We start from the raw sequence: 16,132 nt of genomic DNA, 5'->3' as shown, positions 1-16,132 counted from the left end.
CGGATGCTCCTTGCGGCTCAGCATCGACGGGTAGCTTGGACAGATGACGCAGTGCGACACTGATTAAGCAATGTGTGTCGTCCGCGAACTGTCTCGTGGTGGCAGGAATACGTCCGCGAGCTGTCTTGTCGTCGTGTGGCACAAACACTCAGTCCCACGTCGGCTTGAATGCATGCACGCATACACCCGGGGCCTGAATCAACGGGGTGTTGCGTCAGTGGCTGTCTTGTCGTCGTGTGGCACAAATATTCAGTCCCACGTCGACTTGAATGCATGCACCCTGGAGCCTGAATAAACGGGCGTTATGTGAGTACGTTGCGGCTTGGGGAGTAATAGATACGCACCTCGGCCCACCGGACGCACTGTCACTAGTCACCACCCTCCCCGAGCGACCCATTCACTCAGCGGGGAAGGCCCACGACCCCCGACCGAAGCGAACCTAAACCTGCCTGAACATCACTTCTCTGTCAGTCCTCCCAGCGCATCGCGGCGAAAAGTTAGAACCCGAGAAGGAGAAGCGGCCATCGGGGCGCTGAGCGCGCACCTGACCATCAGACCAACACAGGCCTTCGGACTCGCAGCGGGTGGCGTCGGGATTCGGGAAGGAAAGAAAAGAGGGAACTTCAACGTGAAACAGTGGGACATCCACAGCTCTCGAGGGCGTTTCGTATCGCGTAAAACTAGTATAATGTTACAAGGTTGGACGGACGGACGGACGGACGCTACCGACGGGGCGCAATACACAGAACGATGACAGAAGACGATGACAGGGGACACGAGGACGGGAGACAGGAGGCGGGGAGACAGATCGGGCTCGGGAACCTACAAACAACAGTCCGCTGCCTATCTGGGGGGTGGTGACATACATAAATACCAACGAGTGAGATGAATCTGATGGGGATGGGGATGGAGCGCGATGAGAGAGACGATGCAGGGGGTATCGTGTGTGGTGCGAACAAAAGACGGGAACGAAGGAAACACAGAGATAGAGATAGACAAGAAATCCGAGAACCGAGTGTGGGGAGGATGGCGGGGGTGAAATGAGGTGAGGGCCAAGCGAGAGAGGAAGAGATATACACGAGAAAACATGATGTACAAGATACGTCAAGATCAGCAAGATATACAGAGAATAACAAAAAGAGATGCAGACGGGTTGAGATCCGAACAAAAGGAGTGTTGGGGTGTCCATTAGGGCGGTGGATACGGTAAAACCACACGGCACAATCTTGACTGTCGTCTTCCTTCCGACATCGAGCTTCACGCTTCGTCTTCGAAGCCTGCCCTGCCGGATCCTGAGCAGGACAAAGCGTCACCATCAAACGAACAGCGACGTGTCCAGACCCTCCGAGAAGTCCAGCACGACAATCTTCCTATCATGCGACGTACTGCCGACGCCGCACAAAGTGACACAGACACCTTCTATCAGCCCCCCAATCTCCAACCACACGCCGAATGGCAGCAAGCAACACGCACCTCACGATCCGGCAGTGGTCAAACTTGACGTCGAAGATGTGGCTCGCATGGCACCCGCGGAACTCGCGCACCATCTTGCCCGAGCGCAGGTCCCACACCTTCACCGTCTTGTCGTAGCTCCCGCTCACGAGCCGTCCGCTCCGCGGGTCGAACGACAGCGCGCGCACCAGGAAGTCATGCCCGGTCAACGTCCGCAGGCACGCGCCCGTGTTGGCGTCCCACACCTTGATCTTGCAGTCGTTAGAGCCCGAGACAATGACATCCTCCTGGACACTGATGTCAGAAAGGGGCATAGCGAACGCGGTGAACAGAGACAGAGACGCACCTTGAACTCTATGCATGCGAGACCGCGGTCATGGCCTTCGAACGTCCGCAGACGTGCTCCGGTAACGACGTCCCACAGGATCATCTTTCCATCCCCGCTCGCGCTCACCACTCTATTCCCCTGCAGCCCCACGGCATTCACGGGGCCTTCGTGTCCGCGGAGCGTGCAGTGCAGGCTGAGCGTCTCGCGGTCCCAGACGCGAATGAGAGCGTCCTTGGAACTAGAGCGCACGAACTAAGTTCCACCTTTAGCAGACATGACGACGGGGATGACATACCAGCTGACTATCCAGCGCGAGTCTATCCTCAGATCGAGAACCCCGCCGCTGTGCGCTGGGAGCACGGCTCTCACCTCCGCCGTGATCCTCGGCTCCCCACCCCATGTCGGAATAGCCCATAAGTCCCAGACGCATACAGTGCAGTCGCTCGAGCCGCTGACCATGAACCCCTTCCGCGGCACGTTGTCATCCATGTCCATCGAGCCGTCGTCCAGAATGTCCCAATCACGGTCGAACTTGAGACACAGCACGCTGCCCCTGTGTCCTGCGAATGTCGCAAGACACTTGCCTGTCTTCAGACTCCAGACCTTGATGGTGCGGTCGCGGGACCCGGTGATGATCCTTGACGAGTCGAACTCCAGGCAATACACGCTGTTACAGGTTTAGAGTCAACACTTTCAAGTGACGCATGGAGTGACTCACCTGTCGCCGTGGCCACTAATGCGCATGACCTTCGGCTCCCAAGCCTTGGTCACCTCCTTTTGCTCCGCAACAGCCTCGTCGCTCAGGTCCGCGCTGAGCCCCGCTCCAGGGTAGTTGGACCATCGACGGTCAAGTTCCTGCCTATTCCGGTAGAGGTGATACCAGTTGAGCTCAAGTGGCGCAGGCATCATCGATAGGGGCATCCTGAGCGACGACGAGTTCTCCCGGTGTGCCCTGCGTAGATCGACACACCATCCGTCGTCCTCACGCAACGAGAAGAGGGTCCGCCATATTGAGTTGTCGCGTGCAAGATGGTTCCAATTCCTGTGTGATCTCAGCACCTCTCCCATTCAAGCGAACAGGGGTAATGCTCACCTCGACACCCGTAAGCACGCTAAGATAGATGGCAGATCCAGGAAGGACAACAGATACAGAGCGAGCTCGAGAGGAAGATGAGAGACAATGTCTATGCCGGTGATGGCGCGCACGTCGATGAAGCAGGCCTCGTCGTCGATGAGCTCGCCCTCCTCACCATCGAGCGGCATCATGTTTGCATAGTCGATGAGACCGTCAGAGTAGTATTCCAACTCGGGATCCTGCCACGACGGGATAGCCGGGCGACGGCGGCCGCGCTTACTCGGCGAACCCTCCCGCAACGCATCCCATATCTTCGGGAGGAAGCCCATGCCTATCGTCAAGCTCCGTGAGACCTTCGTTGGGGATGGAGTGGGTGACCAATGACTGCTTGGATACCCAGAGATAGTGCGCCGCCCGGTCTGGAGGAACGAGCAGCGGGGTGTGCCATCGCCGTTGCCGGGGAGCATCAGGTTGTACATCTCGGGGTTCCAGTTCACGATGGAGAAGGTGTCGGTGCGGAAGCTCGGGGTAGGGGACGTGGGGCGCGTGATTGTGAAAGAGCGAGGCACAGAGGCGAACGCACCATCCACGGTCTCCATGTCCAGCCCTGCGTCATCGTCCATTCTGTCAAGGGGTATGCTGGGCGCATAGGCTGTGTCTGCGTCCCCTGGCAGGTCAGACGTCGTTAGGAATGGAGAGCCTAGGACAGATGTAAGCAAGTGGCTGAAGCGCGGTGTCGCCTGTGCTTCCTCGTGCGAGTAGAGAGCGCCATCGTCATCGTCCGCCTCATCGTGGTAGCTAGGAAAGGGGATCTGTGTGTTTGAGAGGTATTCCTGCTGCGTCGCCATCGAGTTTGGGAGGAAAGAGGGGGAGATGTCGCGATATGCACTTGCTGTGCTATCCAGCACTCAAAAGGGCGGTGTTCGTGTTCCGGAATGCTGTCACCAGTTCCGGCCTGGACGCGTTGTGGACGTTGTAAAGTATGTCGTCCAACGACCAAGAGAATAGTAAGTTCTGGCGATGTCAGGATACAGTCGTCACCGTCGTCCGACGTGGAGGAGCAAGAGGTCGTAATGCTGAGTTGAACGTGCAGTTCACAACGACCGCTTGTGAGGAAACATGTTCGCACGCCTCGGCACCCTCCGGATCCTGGGTTCAACCCATTCGCGAATCGCGCTGGGCACGTATTCGCACTCTCTCACCGCCCGCGTCGCCTCAAGTACAGTTTCCCAGCATGTCCCGTCGGAGAACAGTCGCGGTTCTGGTCGTGCATAGAATGCACCCTTTCCAAGTTTCGTGCGGCGTGTAATTTTGCAAACTATGTGCATGTATTGACTAAAGCTTCGTGTGAGGAAGAGCAGGTATCCGCCGTTTTGGCATACTCCTCGCTCGGTCTCGAAGAACGCGCCGCAAGAGCTTCCCGCTGGCTGTTTTAGGTATTACGTCCACGAACTCTACGCCGGCAAGCCACTTGAAACGAGCTTTGTGATCGGAGACATGCTGGGAAAGAGGGTCAGTCAGAACATGCCCGCGCATATAAGGGCATTGTGGCACCTTCATGATAACACGTTTGGTCTCCGTCATCGCCTTGGGATCCGCTTGAACGCGAAGTCGGGCGTCCTCTTTGAGAAGGACGAAGGCGAAAGGTAGCTCCCCGCTATACTCGTCTGGGATACTGACGACACAGACGTCCGCGACATCCGGGTGGTCGAAAAGGTGGCCTTCTAGCTCGGATGGCGCGACCTGGAACCCGCGCACTTTGATGAGCTCTTTGATGCGGTCAATGACAAAGACCTCCTTGTCCTCGTTGATCACCACTTCGTCGCCGGTGTGCAGCCATCTGCGAGATGCTGAGGTTAGATTGATACCAGTTGCCACACATAAAAAGAGGGACGGACCCGTCCTTGAACGTCTCTGCAGTGCTAACATACCAAAGTTTCGCGTCAGCACTGTCCAAGACCGCCGGCGAGTACATGACTCACGCGGTCGGGTTGTCAAAGTACCCCATGGCCAAGGCAGGGCTTCGCAGGTGCAACTCTCCCGGCTCGCCGTAACCAGCAAATGTTCCATCCGGTCTCACGAGACGCGCAGTCATACCAGGAATCAGTATCCCTGCGCAGCCCAACGTTCCGATTCGCCTATCGAGCTGGAGGAACGAGATCATTGTTGCGGTCTCGGTCATACCTGAGAGAAGATGAGCGGGGTCCGATAGCCAAGCTCTCGAGTGCCGAATGAACGTACCGTATCCTTGGCCGATGACGGACTTCGGGAAGACCCGCATGAGCCCCTCGGTCAGCTCCGCGCTGACGGGTGCTGCACCACACATGAGACATTCAACCGAGCTAAGGTCGTACTTCTGCACGACGGGACTCTGTATTGTATGGTCAACCGTATGCCACACTTGCGCCATCGACGTCTAGTGACGCACCTTGCAAAGCAACACCGCTTGTGGAGGGACAAGACTGCATCGATGTTAGCTCAGCCAACAGCGAGCGTTCCACGACAGACGTACTATAGATGAGTGACTCGATATTGCTGGATACTTTGAAGCATGCGCTCAAACTGGAATCGTGGAGAGATTACCAGGGTGACCTGCAAGGTTGGTCAGCCAGTCTGCAACAAACACTCCGTCACGCCGAGAACCCATGCTTACACGGAGGAACATACACCCCATCAAAACCGCGTGTAAGCCATACGCATCTACCTTCCCCTATTTAGGGCACTACTGTGATAAGCCGGGACATCATACGTACGGAACAGAGGTAAGACTGCCGGTGAGGTGAGTATGGTATCCAAGGTGAGTGAAACTGTTCAGCTCACTTCCTAGGGCGACATCGCCAGTCTTGTACCGCTTTTGCTCAGAAGGGAAGCTGTCATCCGTCAGCCTGAAGTATTGGCCGGTCTGGACGAGGTTCGCGATTAGGCTATAGTGCGAAATCATCACCGCCTGGCTCAATTTGTTAGCACGAGAAGTCTACGAGTAGACGGGCACTGCACGATGCACTTACCTTCGGTTTACCAGTAGTGCCGCTCGAGAACAAGAGTAGCGCCAACTTTGTCTTCCCTTCCCCACGTTTGAGTCGGCGCTCGGTGAACACTTGCTGTTGCTTTAGCCCGAGGCTGATGAGATCAGGCAAGTTGGCATGTACTGATCCAGGGTGAGGGTCGAAGAGTGCAATCCGGTCTGGGGAAACTCCGGCGAGACGTGCGGCTTCCAAAGTTACAGCAACTACCTCGGGATGGGTGATGATTAGGCGAGATTTGGTTAGCTGCAGTTGGTAGGCCAGCTCATCCGCGGTATACGCTGGATTAGAGGTCCTGCACAGCCCGGTGAGACAACTTTAACAAGCAAAAGCGGATGTGAGCGTACGTCACAACACCTCCTAACTTGTGTACGGCCCTGCGATCGTTGTCATGAGGATATGCGCGAGGGCCAGTCTGAATAATTACATACCATATAGCAACCACGTAGTCTGAGTGCGAGTACCATGCTATTCAGCATTTAGCGTGTGCATGTTGAACCGTACAACTTACCGACGTGATTAGGGCTGAACAAGCAGACTAGAGCCCTGGATTAGTCGAGATCAAATAATGTGCCGACCTACATACCTACATCATCTTCGCCTGAAACGTAATAGGAAGCAGCGGCGGTCAGACTTAGTCCAACACGGAGATGCAGCAAGTCTGACAACGAACCTATGTCCCAGCGTATCTTCAGGGCATTGGCGAGACCAAAGCTCCGGATCCTCAGCTGGGAGCCATTGTGACTGTCAGAGTCAACATGCAGTCGGAAGAATCTTGGTACTCACCTCGTCTGACCCGATCTCTCTTCCGGTTGCCTCCTCGATTAACCACGGGTGCGGACGAGTCGGTACAGGACGCGTCGGATGATGCGCGTCAAGAATGAATTGCGAGATGGTCAGATCGTCCGGGATCTGCTGGAGCGGTCCTCCATCTGCTTGGATCTCATGCATGGTGCGTGTCAGTGACTGTGGGATAGATGATCAATCCAGGTTTCCGAGCGAGATTCGGGGGATCACAATAACAGTAGTCAGAAGTGGTGGGGTGTTGGACGTTGACGTTGAAAGCCTGCATGGTCCGCACATACATATATGTAGCCTCACGGGCGAAGCTCCCGAGATGTACGGGAAGGGCACACACAGGCATATAATGTATGTCATACTTACCCCAGCGAGACGCTCAGAAGGCATCAATACATGTAAGGTCAGATATACGGGGATAGTAAGGTGCGGCGCAGCCAGGATGCCAGACGAGCGGGCGGCGGCCTAATCCAAAGGTGAGAAAGCCTCCATTCTGAGCGGAGGAAATGGGCCGTGCTCCGGGCAGTGGAAACCTGAACTTGAAACACAGCGAGGTCAACGTTTGCCAATGTCAAGTCGAATTGCGTAACGGCACGGGCTGATGTACAATCATTCAAAGGACTTCTTCCGCCCACCGCAAGACCTCGTCGATAGACATGCCGGACACGTCAGGTGACTGTGAAATGAGGAGTGCGTTAGCAAGAGCAATGTAGACACCGCAAGGCTGAATCGTACTTTCACCGCCTGAGTCGTTTGCCCTCCTGTGAATCCCGATGCAGCAGCAGCAGTCGGAGAAACCAGACCCTGTGCAGACATACGGAGTTCGGCGAGCTGTGCCTCCAGCGCGTCGCATTTACTGAGGAGGATGCTGAACACAAGTTAATACACATTCAAGCTGAAGACACGCACGCATGGATCGCCTTCGTCTCCTCTCGCCTCAGCTCAAGTTGCCGTCGCATCATCAGTTCAAGGTTGCCGCGAGCCTGCACAGGCCGGAGGTCGTTCGCCACGCCCATTATATTCTGCGCGAGGACGTTTATCCACTCGAGGTGCTGCTTCCATTCTGCCTCGATGTGAGAGGAACTCGTTGGAGGAGGGGCAAGGAGTGAATCAAGGAGCTTGGAGTATGTCACAAGCATGGAGCGCAGGATGCTGCGAAGAGCGGGACGGCGGTCTACACTGGGATCTTGAGGATACAACTGGTGCCCTCCGAGTTCTTCCAGTGAGGGAATCTTCTCTTTCACCTATTCGCCATACCTTGTAAGGTTGATCTGTGCATATAAAGTGAGGGGGTACGTACGTAAAATGTATCACCGAAGACCGTGTATTGTCCCTCCTCGAGAATCCAGTCCACTCGTGGTTTCTCTAGCTGCGAAAGCGGCCATTCCGGGACATCTGTCTGGTCCGAAAGAACCTCGTACTGGTTCACACTGCTCAATTCCGCGTCTTGGCCTACACGCTCGCGCAGAAGTTCCAGTAGGTTCAAGTTGTGTGTCGTATAGCGTAGGTAGTGAGACGGTGGCGAAGGGAAGGGGTTCCGGAGCTCGGTCTCTTCGTCATCCATCATTGAGGCAACCGCTCACCAAGTCCTATGAGCCTGTGCGCAGGTGAGCGAGAGGGTACGGCCTGGGTGGCCAGGAGATCATGGAAGTCAAGTTGAAGGAGCGCGTGACGCGCCCAACGCGCGCTGACCGCGTCTTGTCTACAACCGCCATCCTCGGTCTTCCTATCCTGCCTATACACGCGTTTCTTCCTCTCAAAATTTAATCATGTCAACCAGGCGAAGAGTCGGCTTCAGCACATCTACATCTGAAGCGTCGCGGAGACAGTTGATGCAGCCTGTCCCTTGCTGGGAGAAAGTATGGGGTCCTCCCGAGGGCGCGCCACCAGGGACTACGCTACGCGTGTACAAGTGGGTCAAGACGGACAAGAAACAGGTGCGTGAGCTTTGCACTACCTGTTAAATATGTTTCTCATAGCGCGACAGCAATTTAGCGATGACGAAGGCGAGGCGGACCAGCCGCTCGCTCCCATCCAGCCGGAGGAGCTGGTGGAGGTTGTCGAGGGTGATGACGACGACCAGGACGAAGCAGCCGGGTCCACCGCCCCCGACATGACTCCAGGTCCGATGTCGCGCGACGTCTCCGAGCCTGCGCCCTCTCGTCCCCCGGGCAAAGACGAGGATGACGGCCTTTCCAAACCCGCTACTCCGAAACCACATCCCCTGTCCATATCGTTCAAACCCCCGACGCCAACGCCTGCTCCAGAAGACGACGGCCTAGGAGATGCGCTACGGCCGCCGCAGGAGGGTGTGGAGGACTTCGGCGGCGACATGGGAGGCGACATGAGCCTCGACATGTCAGGGATAGGGCCGGATGGGGAGCAGTTTGAAGGTGTACAGGACTTGTCACAACTTCAGTCGACGGACCCTTTGCTCGGCGGACCGTTGATGGACGAGGCAATGGGAGATCCTTTCGCTGTCCCTCAACCATAGCTGTTTCTCTTAACACGATGCTGTTGATGTTCAGTCTGGGCTTGTCGAGCCATTTTCCTCGCTTTCGCATTGTGTCAAACAACCCTCAACCTCGATTCTCAATCCCAAACAAGTTCATTGTACGCGAGAAGTACATATATATGAATCCAACAAACATAATTATGAACCACAATCGACCAAACGAGGGCGACTCACTTCCACTTCACGGAAGCCAGGTGGACTGATTGGAAGGAAGGACGATAAGCAATTTCATAGAGCAGGTTCTCCACATGGACCACGGCGTCTTCATTGAGAAGCTGAGGTTTAGTGTTGGTGCGTGCGCAGAACTCGAAGTCAAAGAGGCGGATGGAATAAAGATGATCATGGTTCGGAGATGGCGTCCCTGGCAAGCCCGGGGGAGAAGGCGGGGCGAGGAGGAAGTTGCGCAAGCCCCAGTCGATATAGACAACTCCAAAACGAGCAAGCTCGTCGTGCATATCGAGCATGTCGCGTCTATAGCGTCTGTTAGCGGTGTACGAAAGACAACTGAAGTGCATCGTGCTCACTTGATGTTCTCAGGCTCTATACCACTTCCCGTGGGTATCGGATCTCCCAGCCGTTCCAAGAGCATCATACTCAGAGGTGCGGCAGGGTGAGGCGGGTTATGAGGATCCAGCGTTCTGGGATATCCGCAGTTGGGTCCATCCCATGGCAAGATCGCAACCTGTGTATGATCAATCGTGGTACAGAAGTACCCGAAGCATCTCGGAATAATCGAGCCCTGGAGACATTCCAGGTCCCGATACATCCCGGCTTCCTCAGAGACGTTACGGCCCTTGAACAGTCGAGCGACTTTCATGACCAAGGGTGGCACGTAGCAGGCAACGCTGTCCGCATTCGTGACCGTGACTGCGTACACGACGTTGCGGTCGTTCTGTCCCAGTACGTCCCCAAGTTTTAGCTCCAGCATAACGTCTCCGTCCGGAGGAAGGCGAGACTGAGTAGGTGGTGGAATCTCAGGGAGTACCGTCTTGTTGCTGGAGCTGCCAATGAGCAAGGGACAGAACTTCTTCTTCGAGCTATCTGGAGCAATGCAATTTAACTCCAGTTTACTTGATGTGCCATCGTTGCCCTTAGCAAGTCCGCACACGGAGATGCTTTGGATGGAGTTCAGAGCCTACGACAGCGGATGAGCCAACATGATGAAGAGAAGAGAGAGGTTGTTTCACTGTACCACAACAGGCTTTCCATACATATACAATTGAGACATGGTTGGAGGTTTGATAATCCTGAATGTACGAGAAGGGAGCTAGAGACGGAGGCGTACTCGTCGGTCGGAACAAGTGTTGGCCCTTCAGCCTGGCGGAGGGCGGTTACTATATATGCTCTCATGGGCGGCTGTCTGTCGGACTCCAGAGCGCCAGAATTACCAAATTGAGTGAACCTGAAGGCTACGATCTATCGCACTTCGCGAGGCGGTGCTCTTCACTAGTTCTGGGAGTGCAGATCAATGACTGGCCAACACGATGGATCCGCACCGAATATCATCCTTTGGGTGTTTCCTCTTATCTCCATTCAAATATCTGCTGATTTACACTGATATGACGCGACAGGCGGTGCGCGTGTCTTTCTCGACAGGCGGCCGAATTCGCTTTTGCACGGCCCATTCTCGCAGTAAGCGGTGTATTATGAGATGTGTCCAAACGTTGAGTGTACTTGGGACGCGCTGACTTCGAAATGGACCCTAGAAGCTCCGTGTATCACAGCCGAATCCAACCTCCAACAGACCGCGGCAGACAAATTAGGGATAATATAGCCATCCTGATGTTCCCTGTTGTTCTCTGGCCTCCACGAGGCCGGGAGATTTTCTTGGCTTCCGCAGCATATGTTGAAGTAGCACTGAAGATCCGTCACCGCCTCAGTCGACAACGCTACCGCGCATTCGTGTATATGCGGTCGATAATTGATGTCGAAATGGATTGCTCATACTTGTCTGGGAATACAGAAGCTGGCCAATGATAAGAAATTCCAACCCGTGATATAGCTTTAGCCTTGTCTGTCATGTCTTGGCATGCTCTCAATTAATGTATTAAAAAAAATCTGAGTTGGCATCTCAGCACTCGTCTTCTAGCTTATGTACTCCCTGAACAACCGCTCGGAGTAGAACGAGGCACGCATCTGGTATATATAGAGTGGACGATCTATGCTGGCTGACCATCCACAGAACTTCTCTGCCCTCTGGACCCTCACACGTCGGACAACTTCCTTCGCAACAGCACACTCAATCCCCATGGCCCACCACGTCCTATACCTCCCTCATTTGCTCTTTCAGGGAACTCCCCAGAATCCAGCCGTGCCGACTCCCAATGTACCGTCTCCTACAGCCCGCCGTCTTCCTTTTGAGCTGCCTCGGATGAACATGACTACTGCTATCCCGCAGGGTACGCGGTGTAGACCTCTACACCGGTCTCTGGGGTTTTGTACCGGAGACTACGCCACTACCGACCCAAATGTCGCCGGCCAGGCTCTGGAGCCTCACAACACTCTTCAACGTTTGACGCGTTGCCCTGATCTCAATAGCAGGTTAAGGGCATATGCAAACCCCAACCCCGCAGACCCGGAGGGAGTGAATCCCACCACTCCTTGGCAGCAACAGATGTATTCTCGCGTGTATCCGAATCAGCCATGGGCTCCAGGAATGAAAGGCCTCACGACAGGTGGTATAGGGGAAACTCACCCGTTTCCCTCCGCTGAGGAGCAGTACCAAGCTATCGTGCGACTCTCCGGGTGGTACATAGAACACTTGAGCGATCCAGTGGACGAGCCGGAAAATGTGGAGTCCGAGCCCGCCATACAAGACCAGGTGAAGCAGCAATTGCACGACCCTTTGAGCCTTATCATGCGGGTATGTTATCTTATGTATCTGTCTTTGCGATCCATCTTGACCGACATATCCAACGTAGTCGCGATACCCAAACTTCTACGGCGCGGGAAACCAGCAGCAGCAGCAGCAGCAACAGCAGCAGCAGCTTCTTGGGGCCGCTGGCTATCAGGGCGGTGGTCCCACCTACTTCCCACGATTCGGAAGACCTACCAATAGCACACATACAGTTGGTGTGATCACTGGCCATGCCAGCGGAATTCCCGACTCTCTCTTGTTCCCGAACCAAATCAACGGCGCACAGGAGTTGTGCGGTGAAGTCAAGACTTTCTGGGTATACCGCCCTGACAACGCGTACGGAGCCGCAGTTTTCCGTGACGGGGTAGCATTATCTGGGACTGGCGAATTCAATTGGCACGGGAACGCAATTGCGATAAAGCTTGTGAAGCAGGTGAATATCCCTCACTGTACCGTTAACACGGGTTAACACAAGACTAACTCGACCCACACCTAGGTTTGGTGCGAGCTGGTGAATTACGGCTTGACCTGGGCCTACTCTACCAACGGCAAGACGGTCATGATCTTCGCGAAGTTGAGCCGCAACATGTTAGTAGCCGGAGATCCCATTCCATGGGACAGCCCCGAGTTGCTTCAGACGTTGGCAGGCCTTTGCTTTGCCAGTGTCGACCAAGCGGAGCGTGAATGGCTTCCTGAGTACCTGTGTGAGGGGCACGCCGTAACCTGGTGATGCTTTGCCCGATCTGACCTGTATCAACGCTCTACAAGCATGCACTTTCTCGGTCAAATGTTTCAAATTTCCGATGTACTGTTTACCAGACGAATCGAGATTATCTTCAAATGCAGGAGACGCGAGAGAAACTATACCAATTGGGACTCGAATAATCAGATGCATCGTAGTCTAACGTCCAAAAGCAGCATTCAGCTAGGACACTCACCAGTGAGGTTACTCCGGTGAGAGACCGTTGCGTCATAGCGACAACGTTGCGAGAGCCAGCTTCTCGACAGCGGAGGTCCTGAGACGAGTCAAACAGTCTCAGCGCAATTGTTGCGATGATCCTCATCGAACGCCATCACATATATACTATAAGAGCCCGCCTGTCGTGCGGCGATACGACAAGAGCGCGGGCGGTGCATGAAATGATTCAGCAAAACCGTTTAAGACATTAAGCGTGCGCATACAAGAGTATCACAAAACAGAGGCGATCATGAGATACAACCAAGGATGCGAAGACGACTCACTTCCACTGTACGGAAGGCAGGTGGAATGGACGGAAGGAAGGATGATAGACGATGTCATAGATCAAGTTCTCCACATGGACCACGGTGTCTGCATTGAGAAGCTGAGGTGTAGTGTTGGTGCGTACGCAGAACTCGAAGTCAAAGAGACGGATGGAATATAGATGATCGTGGTTCGGAGATGGCGTGGGGGAGACGGTGGGGCGAGGAGGAAGTTGCGCAGACCCCAATCGATATAGGCAACCCCAAAACGAGCAAGCTCGTCGTGCATGTCCAGCATGTCGCGTCTGCCGCGTCCGTTAGCGGTGTAAGGAAGACAAGGGGCGTGCATTGTGCTCACCTCATGTTCTCAGGCTCTATACCGCTTCCCGTTGGGATAGGGTCTCCCAGCCGCTCCAAGAGCATCATACTCAGAGGTGTGGTAGGGAAAAAGGGATATGAGGGTCCAACTTTCTGGGATATTCGCAGTCGGGTCCATCCCATGGCAAGATCGCAACCTGCGTATGGTCAATCGTAGCACAGAAGTACCAGAAGCATCTCGGAATAATCGAGCCCTGGAGACATTCCAGGTCCTGATACATCCCGGCCTCCTCAGAGACGTTACGGCCCTTGAACAGTCGAGCGACTTTCATGACCAAGGGTGGCACGTAGCAGGCAACGCTGTCCGCATTGGTGACCCTGACTGCGTACACGACGTTGCGGTCGTTCTGTCCCAGTACGTCCCCAAGTTGTAGCTCCAGCATAACGTCTCCATCCGGAGGGAGGCGGGACTGAGTCGGTGGTGGAATCTCAGGGATTACCGTCGTGTCCCTGGAACCGTTAAAGAGCAAAGGGAAAAACTTCTTCTTCGAGCTGTCTGGAGCAGTGCGCTTGATCTCCAACTTCGTCGGTGTACCATCGTCGCGTGTAGCGAGACCATGGATTGTGATACTCTGCATCGCATTTAAGGCCTGAGAAAGCACGTCAACGAGGGAAAGGGCTACACGCCACAAAACCGACCATCATGGGCTTGCCGTCCATGTATGTGTGAGACATGATCACGGAGCTGGAGTCTGCGGGACGTCGGGGACAAGTATGGTGTGGAGGATGAACGCACCAAGCACCGGTGAGAAGTACCTTCCTGCGATTATCCATGAAGGCGTGGCGACGGCGTGGCCTTGTTCTTACGTACATGTCGAGTCAAGCGGGGGCCGGCAACTGTTGCAGGCCACTCGCCGATTCTCGTGGTGGCTGTTGTTGACGCGTCCAGGACGACAGGGGTAGGGTATACGAGGAATATAATGATAGAGGAGTCCAGAATACATCAAGCAACAGGCTTTTGGGGGGTGATCATCAAGAGAGGGAGGTACGAAGCAATGATAGCAGCAAAACCCAGCCTAGCAGAGGTTCGCTCGTCTCAGGACTCGTGGGCAGCAGGGAAGGAGAGGAACAGGAGACGCACATGAGGACACTGATGTTGTTCTGGCCGCCCTCCTTTGTCCGCATTGGGTGTTGGTTGATGACGCTGTTTACCGACAGGAGCAGAGCTGGCCATGCGAGGTACCTGCAAGCATGGAGGGTTGATGTTTAAGCCATGGATCATAATAACCTCGCACGAAGGAGGGTGAAGGCGAAACGCACCGGTTGCGAGTGACCATAATCATTCCCGAGATGAACATCACTACCGCACAGTTCAACATTAGTCTCTCCACGCCCCTCATAGCTCAATAACCACGACGCCACATACTGGAAGAAGAGAGTGCGTCTGTGACCCGTTCGGTGTCAGCATTCCTGCCGATAGTGGCCCGACTCTGAAATCTGCTACTCACCAACCGAATCGACCCGCCATACCTCAGGCAAAGTAAGCTTCGTCTCCGCAGAAACATCCCGAGGGTCGTCCCCAGCAACGACGGCGACAGCAGCAGACATGATGATAGTACACTGTACGTTGCCCCGCACCCCGCTCCGCGTCTGCCACCGCGAAACACAGACGCCCAGGCACACCGCTAGTTCCGTAGACGCTGTAGCGAACATACCGAACGCCTCGGGGATGCCGGTCTCTTCTGTACCACGATGTCGTGAGGCTAATGACCTCGTCTTCCCTGGATTGTATTCTTACATGCTTTGAGCCCTACAGATACTCTTGCTTATCTGTCTTACACGCGTGCTCGACCACAGAATGCTAAAACAAATAACGACAGATGTCACCGCAGGGCCGCAGCATGGGACATTTGCCTGCCGCCGGCCTCTGGGATGGACACGACAGTCGGCGACTCAGCGGAAGGTAGACAGCTGCGGGAAATAGATCTGCAGTAGAGGTGCGCGCTCCGGGATCGCCAATGGTGAAGACGAGTGATAGGCTGCTACTTAGTCGCTGCCCGGAGCCGGTTCACGTCCTGGTTCAAACATTCAAGGTCAGTACGCTTCTAAGAAGTATTCTAGGCGTGGAACCTGATCGATATCAACCGTGTCCCCAGACAGACTTCACAATCAAAGACGTACGGATGCGCAGGCCCCGCAGCGTACGGTATACGGCATGCATTATCAGGCAGCCCCTCTCACGGAGGCGGCAGTTACTGTACATATGCTGCACCTGGAGTGGGTTCTGTCTGTGTCTTGTCGTGTCTGTTCCAACGTCGATTGCGAGTCTGATTACATTCGCACATCTTAACGCCTGTCTGCACCCGCCCGCATGGCCCGTCAGCCCACCGGACAGCACCCAACTCTACTTGCGGGGAGCGCGGCGATGTGGCACGGGTATCGTGCGGCTGCTGGCTGGATGACTGCGGAAGGGCAGGGCCCGGTTATTCTTATAACGACCCTCAGTACCCTGCTGCCAGTGTCTTTGACCATCTTCGTTCTTCCT

At 55.0% G+C, this 16,132-nt stretch overlaps 9 protein-coding genes across 9 annotated transcripts; 3 read left to right on the top strand and 6 right to left on the bottom strand.

Annotated features, from left to right (window-relative positions):
• Positions 1–1,315: 1,315 nt before the first annotated feature.
• On the bottom strand, positions 1,316–3,703 carry L226DRAFT_545222 (WD40 repeat-like protein; the record flags this gene model as incomplete). Its single annotated transcript, XM_067682332.1, has 6 exons — positions 1,316–1,385; positions 1,474–1,739; positions 1,799–2,018; positions 2,076–2,447; positions 2,499–2,822; positions 2,874–3,703. 6 exons carry the CDS (start codon positions 3,701–3,703, stop codon positions 1,316–1,318), a joined length of 2,082 nt encoding a protein of 693 aa, XP_067536649.1.
• Positions 3,704–4,082: 379 nt separating this feature from the next.
• On the bottom strand, positions 4,083–6,925 carry L226DRAFT_534132 (amp dependent CoA ligase). The gene is made up of 17 exons (XM_067680603.1): positions 6,665–6,925; positions 6,552–6,606; positions 6,465–6,479; positions 6,390–6,416; positions 6,310–6,328; positions 6,226–6,255; positions 5,864–6,173; positions 5,676–5,802; positions 5,609–5,623; positions 5,509–5,555; positions 5,368–5,447; positions 5,284–5,317; positions 5,097–5,226; positions 4,838–5,039; positions 4,754–4,777; positions 4,410–4,695; positions 4,083–4,355 (listed from the first exon to the last, which is right to left on the bottom strand). The coding sequence occupies exons 1-17, from the start codon at positions 6,827–6,829 to the stop codon at positions 4,191–4,193; spliced, it is 1,731 nt and encodes a 576-aa protein (XP_067536648.1). The 5' UTR covers positions 6,830–6,925; the 3' UTR covers positions 4,083–4,190.
• A 364-nt stretch (positions 6,926–7,289) lies between these two features.
• L226DRAFT_461028 (uncharacterized protein) lies at positions 7,290–8,240 on the bottom strand (the record flags this gene model as incomplete). The annotated part of the gene is made up of 4 exons (XM_067675627.1): positions 7,290–7,352; positions 7,412–7,532; positions 7,586–7,920; positions 7,977–8,240. The coding sequence occupies 4 exons, from the start codon at positions 8,238–8,240 to the stop codon at positions 7,290–7,292; spliced, it is 783 nt and encodes a 260-aa protein (XP_067536647.1).
• A 135-nt stretch (positions 8,241–8,375) lies between these two features.
• On the top strand, positions 8,376–9,338 carry L226DRAFT_485208 (uncharacterized protein). Its single transcript, XM_067677098.1, has 2 exons — positions 8,376–8,613; positions 8,664–9,338. Exons 1-2 carry the CDS (start codon positions 8,446–8,448, stop codon positions 9,168–9,170), a joined length of 675 nt encoding a protein of 224 aa, XP_067536646.1. The 5' UTR covers positions 8,376–8,445; the 3' UTR covers positions 9,171–9,338.
• A 373-nt stretch (positions 9,339–9,711) lies between these two features.
• On the bottom strand, positions 9,712–10,419 carry L226DRAFT_522480 (uncharacterized protein; the record flags this gene model as incomplete). Its single annotated transcript, XM_067678763.1, has 2 exons — positions 9,712–10,326; positions 10,384–10,419. The coding sequence occupies 2 exons, from the start codon at positions 10,417–10,419 to the stop codon at positions 9,712–9,714; spliced, it is 651 nt and encodes a 216-aa protein (XP_067536645.1).
• Positions 10,420–11,439: 1,020 nt separating this feature from the next.
• L226DRAFT_522479 (uncharacterized protein) lies at positions 11,440–12,778 on the top strand (the record flags this gene model as incomplete). Its single annotated transcript, XM_067678762.1, has 3 exons — positions 11,440–12,054; positions 12,113–12,481; positions 12,545–12,778. The coding sequence occupies 3 exons, from the start codon at positions 11,440–11,442 to the stop codon at positions 12,776–12,778; spliced, it is 1,218 nt and encodes a 405-aa protein (XP_067536644.1).
• Positions 12,779–13,697: 919 nt separating this feature from the next.
• L226DRAFT_570280 (uncharacterized protein) lies at positions 13,698–14,322 on the bottom strand (the record flags this gene model as incomplete). The annotated part of the gene is made up of 2 exons (XM_067684422.1): positions 13,698–14,237; positions 14,287–14,322. The coding sequence occupies 2 exons, from the start codon at positions 14,320–14,322 to the stop codon at positions 13,698–13,700; spliced, it is 576 nt and encodes a 191-aa protein (XP_067536643.1).
• A 268-nt stretch (positions 14,323–14,590) lies between these two features.
• L226DRAFT_570279 (uncharacterized protein) lies at positions 14,591–15,195 on the bottom strand (the record flags this gene model as incomplete). Its single annotated transcript, XM_067684421.1, has 5 exons — positions 14,591–14,663; positions 14,729–14,830; positions 14,908–14,947; positions 15,014–15,031; positions 15,096–15,195. The coding sequence occupies 5 exons, from the start codon at positions 15,193–15,195 to the stop codon at positions 14,591–14,593; spliced, it is 333 nt and encodes a 110-aa protein (XP_067536642.1).
• A 189-nt stretch (positions 15,196–15,384) lies between these two features.
• Positions 15,385–16,106, top strand: L226DRAFT_396081 (uncharacterized protein). The gene is made up of 2 exons (XM_067674526.1): positions 15,385–15,680; positions 15,744–16,106. The coding sequence occupies exons 1-2, from the start codon at positions 15,606–15,608 to the stop codon at positions 16,047–16,049; spliced, it is 381 nt and encodes a 126-aa protein (XP_067536641.1). The 5' UTR covers positions 15,385–15,605; the 3' UTR covers positions 16,050–16,106.
• Positions 16,107–16,132: the final 26 nt, after the last annotated feature.

Source organism: Lentinus tigrinus (genome assembly GCF_003813185.1).
Source record: "Lentinus tigrinus ALCF2SS1-7 unplaced genomic scaffold L226scaffold_9, whole genome shotgun sequence".
Classification (NCBI taxonomy): domain Eukaryota; kingdom Fungi; phylum Basidiomycota; class Agaricomycetes; order Polyporales; family Polyporaceae; genus Lentinus; species Lentinus tigrinus.
The sequence above is the reverse complement of the archived record's forward strand: the minus strand, read 5'-3'. Positions and strand labels throughout refer to the sequence as shown.